The sequence below is a fragment of the Hyla sarda genome, chromosome 5, assembly GCF_029499605.1.
Source record: "Hyla sarda isolate aHylSar1 chromosome 5, aHylSar1.hap1, whole genome shotgun sequence".
Taxonomy (NCBI): Eukaryota; Metazoa; Chordata; class Amphibia; order Anura; family Hylidae; genus Hyla; species Hyla sarda.
The window spans coordinates 236,556,995-236,564,172 of record NC_079193.1 but is presented as its reverse complement, the minus strand read 5'-3'; the positions used below and the strand labels follow the sequence as shown (position 1 = coordinate 236,564,172).

Here is a 7,178-nt window from a genome sequence, read left to right as displayed (position 1 = left end):
ATGGAAAACACAGATGAAATTACGGTAACTATCTTTAGCTTATGAAAGAACATATCAGACAAAGATGAGTAGAAAATATTGTAAATCACTTTCTTATAAAGTAGTAACATTACTACAGTAACCAGAATCAGTTTTGTCATGTGCTGGACACACAGAAGCTACATGGCTCATGTAGGACAAACCATGCTCCTGTGTGTCCACCATATCAATAGATTATTAGCCATTGGAGCAACAACAAAGGTTTTCTTTGAGTGACAGCAAGCAGAGCTTTGTAAACCTAAAAGTATATTCGAAAAATTATACAGAGAATGTCATGGATGCAGCCACTTGTCTCCTCATTCATTCAGCCTCTACTGGTTTGTTGCAGAAATTTCTGCAGCTGAAGTATTTGTTCCGTACAAGTGATTTGTTTGTGCAGCATATGCAAGGATTTCTACAAGTCCAATCCAGAAGAATGGAACAGTTGCAGTCACGTTTGCAACAAACCTACCATATGTAAATCCACCCCAATGGCACGTTCATATGGACGGATCCGCAGTGTATTTTACGCTGCGGATCGGCTGACAACGGACCCCACAATGTGCCTCCAGATGTGCCTGCTCGGAGCAGCAATCAGCCGCTAAGAGCAGACACCCTGTGATGTGTGAGTCGCCGCGAACATGCGCAGTATACTTGCACATATCGCAGCTGCTCTCGGCCTAGCTTAGGGAGCGGTGGATTGCCGCTCCGAGCAGGCACATCTGGAGGGACATTGTGGGGTCCATTGTCGGTGGGATCCACAGCGTAAAATACGCTGTGGATCTGTCCGTGTGAACGAGCCCCAAGGGTGCGTTCACATGTGTGTATTTTTGCTGCTCATTGACTTTAATGGCCAGCAAAATCTGCTGAACCAAATCTGCAGCAGAAAATATGCACGTGAACGAACCCTAAGGGCTCGTTTGCACAGGCAGATCCGCAGCGTATTTTACGCTGTGGATCTGCAGACGATTGACCCTAAGGTGTGCCTCCAGATGTGCCCTTTTGGAGCAGCAATCCGCCACTTCGACCAGACACACTGCTGCAATGTGCGAATGTACTCTCACACATCGTGGCTGCTCCCCCTGTTCTCTGAGCTAGGCCGAGAGCAGCCACGATGTGTGCGAGTTAACGGCACGTGTATGGTAACACTCACATCGCAGTGTGTCTGCTCGTAGCGGCGGATTGCCGCTCCAAGCAGGCACATCTGAGTCACACTGTAGGGGTCCATCGTCGGCGGATCCGCAGTGTAAAATACGCTGTGGATCCACCTGTGTAAACGAGCCATAAGGGTACATTCACAGGTGTGCATTTTCTGCTGCAGATCTGCTTTAGCAGATTTTTGCCACTCATTGAAGTTAATGGGTAGTAAAATCTGCAGCAAAATATGCGTGTGTGAACATACCTTTTAGGCCTGTTTCTCATGAGGGAAAATAAGGGCACATTTTTGCATCCATGTTACAGCCACATGTAACAGAGGTAAAAAGGAAACCTGCATCACACTAGTCTGAAAGTTGCCAAAGGCTTTAATGTATATTATGAACGTAACACTCAGACCTTGGGTGGTTTATCAGAACTGGAGTTGGATTGCCATAGAAGCCTATAGTGCTCTAACTCCAGCTATTATAAACCACAGGAGTGTTGTGTTCTATAATACAGCTAGATGGCTGTAAGCAGCCTACGGGAAAATTCAGAAAAAGCCGATTTGTTTCTGCTTTTCTGTAACTGAAACTCTTTTCTATCCACCTAAATGGGGTTGCTTCGGTGGCAGCACATATATATATCTCTATATATCTGCACACCCTGTTTTGATGAATAGGAAAGCCCCCAGAAATTTCTGCAAATTGCCTTTTGTGAAGCTACCCTTAAAGGGAATCTATCATCATGTATCACCAACACTAATCCATTGTACAAGCTTGTAGTACGTGTGAAACTGATGACAATGATACTTACCCGTCCCCGCTCCATGCTGCCACAATCCGGGTTCTTTGGTACATACAAATTATCTGCTTGGTGCACTACCAAGCTCCCCATGTACTGTGATGTATGACCGGCATTTTCCTATTAACACTTTCCCCCCTGTGGGGAAAAGGTGTTATTATAAAATGCTGGCCGGATGTCAACGTGCACAGGGAGCTTGGGAACGCTGCCTTACACCAAGCAAGTAATCTGCAGGTCCGGAGAACCAGGATTGTGGCGGAACAGAGGCGGGACCGGTAAGTATTATTGTCATCAGTCACATGCACTACAAACCTGCACAATAGGTCAGTGTGGGCGACACTAATGACTTATTCCCTTTTAAGGGTAGGGTCACACATGCTGTATTTTTCTGCATATTTTACTACCCTTTGAAGTAAATAGGTAGCAAAATACAGCAAGTGTGACCCTACCCTTAAACAGCATTCAGTGGCAGTGTTAGGGTCCATGCACACTACAAGATTTCCGAGCGGGGAAATTCTGCTTGGAAATTTTAGTGCAGCACAGACTCCTAGCTGTCAATAGGATTCCGCTGCACATCACATCACATGACACATTGAAGCATCACTATAGAATTTAAGTTAATTTTATATAGTTTAGCTAAAATGGGAAATGCATCAGTTGGAAATGACTATAGAACTAAATAAACTTTAATTTCATATACTTATCTTTCTCTTTTCTTCCAGCATTGACAGAATCTGAAGGATGCCTACATTATATTTTTATCGGATTTAATAAAAATGATGCCAAGATTTTTATGAAATGAATGCTGCTATTTCACTATATTACACTAAACTGTGAATGTGCAATATGCTTTGTACACATCTTACCAGTATATTTTCAGCTTCTGGCTGTAGTGACATTATATATACAACTACTCCTATCTAAAGTATCGAGCCTCTTGTGTTCTGTGAGTTGTTTCTAATTAAAATGTAACCGTATTGCAGTCACGCGCCCTCCCATAGACTTGCATTGAGGGGGCGGGGCGGGGCGCAATGTCACAAAGGGGGGTGGTGGTGAGCCGTGTCGTCACGATACCCCGGCCCCTGTATTGCCCGCCATCAGCCACGGAGTGGTGGTCACGAACAGGGGTGCTGCAGGAGAGATCAGACATCCTTTAGATAGGGGTTAAGATGTCTAGGGGTGGAGTACCCCATTAAACAGATTTAGAGATAATGCCTATTTTGTAGGAGTCAAACAGCCTTAAAACAGATGGATTTACACACATCTAATATTTAGTGATGGATCTGTTCACATCAGCATCAAAAGAAAAAAATAGTTATGCACAATAAGCCAATAGGTACTGTCAGACACTGCTGGTATCCATTTTGCTGTAAATCTAGGACTGTGTAATTTCCATTTATAACAGAAACCATGATGCAGATGTGAACAGTGGCCACCTGTAATAAAAGCAGCCGTCTAAACAGCGATTGCTAAAATAAATGTGCAGACTACAATGTGAGGCAGCTTGCAGGCCTATAGGGAAGCAGATACAGTGAGAGGGTCCAAAGACATTCTTAATGCACTTCATACAGGGAGTATTCTCCTGATTCAGAGAAACTGTTGCATTTAATTTCTCCAAAACCAAGGTCAGATAAATTCAGTGGCATGAGAAAGGGTACAATACCCTCCATCAAGGAAGTCCCCAGTGGTCTCTTCCTGCCACCAGCCTTGATTGATTGGGTTAAGGGAAAAATCTCTCAATCAAGACTGGTGGGGCAGGGATAAACCAGGGACTCCCTTGATGACACAGGGTTTGGGCAGCAGGCCTTAGACCAATTTCAGGCCAGCGTTATACAGGCACAAGTGCTGTCCAGATTAGTTATTCGTAGACCCAAAGTTGGACAGAAATGTATCTGTACTACACTCATCTGAGACTGGCCTTAGGATGGATTCAAGCCATAATACAGTTTCCTGCTTTATCCTGACACTAAATAGAATATATAATGGCAGTGTGAATATAGCCTTACTCTTGGGAATTGATCTGTATTTTGGTAAAAGAAAAAAAATATGAAGTTAATTTGCAATGTAAAAGTACTGGTAATGTTAGCATATTGGTAAAAATAAGTTCTTTTTCATATTTTTATTCTGCACCAGTGGTCAACTACAATGAATTTCTTGGAACTGTAGTTTTTCATGTTTTTTTTATTGAGCTGATAAAGTAGTTGAATTCAGGATTGATCTCCTTCCTACAAAACTGAGAACACTTTATGACCATATCACAGATACAGCTGTTTTCTAAAACAAAACCTACAAAGTTTCATATTTATTAAACACAATATAAAGGACAAAAACTTCAACATAAGATATTTAAGGCTTGTGTTTTCCATCTCTCAAAAATCGTGAAACTCCTAACACAATAATTGTCAAAAGGTATAAACAGTAGAATTGCTCACTCCTTCTGAATTCATAAGTCGATCTTATGACACTTGCAGTCCAAGTTGACATAAAATATATGAATAAAAGCACCACATGAACAGGCAGCAACAGCTTCAGTATCTGTACTTTGTGGAGTAGTCTTTCGGAGACACGACTAGACCTCTGCCTTTTCTGGCCCCTCTGTACACAGTTTCTACAATATCAATCATCTCCTGTTTGTCCTCCATTGCCCAGTTAATCTTGTTGTTGTTTCCCGTGCCTAAATCTATCATAATGTGCTTGTTCCTGTGGAAGGACAGAAATGAAAAGAAGTTATACATGAACCGCAGAAGCAGTACTAAAGTCACAAAGCTATGGCACATTAAAGGCTCCACATAATTTGTAATATACATCAGAAAAATAGAGAATAGTATTCCATATGTTACTGTACCTGCACTGGACCTATTGATTTCAATAGACTGAATGTAGACCAACAGTGACTATGTTCAATCCATTTCTAAGCATACACCATTTTTGTTTTTGCAAGCCTGTGCTTCTGAGTCCTTCAAAAACACTAAGGCCAGTGTGGGGTGCAGAACTGCATTTGCTCCTCCCCTCAGCTGTCCGAGGATTGCTGAAGATACAGCAAAGGGCGAGAAGGCAGAGCTGGGCAGGACCCGGCAAGGACGCAACATATTATAAATAGAATATCATTTTTTTATATTATATATACACACACACACACACACACACTACTATATCTGAGTCCCTCCTGTCATGAACTTCACAATGACCACACTGACCGGAGCGGAGCTGAGGGAGGTGCAGAGTTGCATCCTGCCCAGCTCTGCCTTCCCTTGCTGTATCTTTGGCATTCCTCGGACAGCTGAGGGGAGGAGTGAACATAGAAATGCACAGGACGCAGTGCTGCACCTCACACCGGGTTCACACTTACAGTTCTGGATGGAAAATTCAGTCCGAAGCTTCCGGGTGCGGCTTGAGATTTTATCCACCGCTAAAATTCTGCAGGGTGCAACGTGCAGTGGAATTTTCAAGCGGAACTTTTTAAAACAAAATTCTACTCGGAAATTTCGTAAATGTTTGCAAAATGAGACAAACATTACTTTAATCCACTGACTTTGGCACAGGTATTGTGGGATATTTTGGGATGCTATGTACATTTACATCCTATACATGATGGGAGCACCGGAACTGCTATCAGCTGTCTGATAGCACTCCTCTGCGCTCTCTCCTGTCTGATAGCACTCCTCTGCGCTCTCTCCTGTCTGATAGCACTCCTCTGCGCTCTCTCCTGTCTGATAGCACTCCTCTGCGCTCTCTCCTGTCTGATTGCACTCCTCTGCGCTCTCTCCTGTCTGATAGCACTCCTCTGCGCTCTCTCCTGTCTGATAGCACTCCTCTGCGCTCTCTCCTGTCTGATAGCACTCCTTTGCGCTCTCTTCTGTCTGATAGGACTCCTCTGCGCTCTCTCCTGTCCTATCAGACAGCAGTGAGCACATCAGAATGCTAGCCCGCCCTCACTTACTGGACTTCGTCCATGCCTGTGCTTTGTCTATGCCTGTGCTTCAGCTTGGATAAAGCCATGATTTTATAAGCCATGATTTCTATAAAAAGGAAATAGCATTTTCTTATGAAGTATATTAGAAAGGTTAATGTTTTGCAGGATGTACAACAAAAAGTTTCTATATCTGACAGTGCCCACTTAAGTCTGTATAGGAGACAAAAAGACGTCAATCATAAGAATTCAAACTTGTTCTGAATTTTTGCAATCACAAGTCATAAGAAACTTTATTTTTATTTATTTTTTTTACAGGGGAAACCTTGATGTCACTAGCAACACATGCTAATGCCATGATTTTAATTTGATTTGGATTGCTACAGAGCACTTGCCAAAAAGCTAAAATTTAGTTTATAGTAACATTGGTCCCACAAATAGTACAGTTGAAAAAAATAAAGTAAGAGAACCCTTTGAAATGACCCACATTTCTACAATTACTAAAGGAAATATCTCATACAATAAACGTATCCCCTAAGTTGCAGACCCCCAAACGTTTCCTGCAGCTGCAGGACGAAGTGGAATTTTAAAATAAGACAGCAGACAACCCATAAAAGGTACATCAACTAAAAAAGGTATACACAAGAACCTCCACATTATTTTCTAATGATAGCATATATGTTGCTTTTTAAATATGCGTCCCTAAGGAAGAAAATAGAATCGATAATTCTTACCTGAAGAAGAACATGACTGTACAGGGATCATATAACTCGTACATTTTGTTAAAATCTGGTACTTCTGTTATATCCACCAGATATATCACAGAAAAGTTTTTTACCTGTAGTGAAGAGTAAAATAGAAACGTTAGCTCTTCATGTACAGCACACACATACAGCAATGTTTCTGGAAATGCTTTTAGAGAACAAACTGCACAAACTTGTCAAATATCATCCATCTCAGGGAGTGTTCACATTGCGTTTTTATTTAGTTGTACAACTACGCAAGAAAAGCTTCCAGTGTATTTGCTAAATGTGTCTACAGAGTTAAAATAACCTGATGGAGGTACAATACATGTCCTTTTTTGCTTTATGGCTCTAGTATACATCCATCAGTAGCAGTATCAATATATAGGACCCTGTAAAACATATGTTAAACGCATGGCACTGTAAGGCTGTGTTTAACGGATGTCAGAAGTTTTTCCAGGCGATACACTAAATGGACAAAATACAACAAAGCGTGTGCACATTCATGGCCACAACTTAAAGATAACCGAAGCTAGATACAAATTAAACACACCTTAAAAGGTGAACTC

The 7,178-nt window shown here is 41.9% G+C and overlaps 1 protein-coding gene across 4 annotated transcripts in view; it reads right to left on the bottom strand.

Moving 5' to 3' along the window:
- Window positions 1-4,101: 4,101 nt before the first annotated feature.
- The window catches only part of TXNL4A (thioredoxin like 4A), a 29,598-nt gene continuing 26,521 nt past the window's right edge, over window positions 4,102-7,178 (bottom strand). For all 4 annotated transcript variants that reach the window (XM_056521364.1, XM_056521365.1, XM_056521363.1 and 1 more), the window contains exons 3-4: window positions 6,601-6,704; window positions 4,102-4,656 (exon numbers count right to left, since the gene is read on the bottom strand). In XM_056521364.1, the coding sequence (XP_056377339.1) occupies window positions 4,485-4,656; window positions 6,601-6,704 (276 nt within the window). In that variant the 3' untranslated portion in view covers window positions 4,102-4,484. The remainder of the gene's footprint in view (window positions 4,657-6,600; window positions 6,705-7,178) is intronic.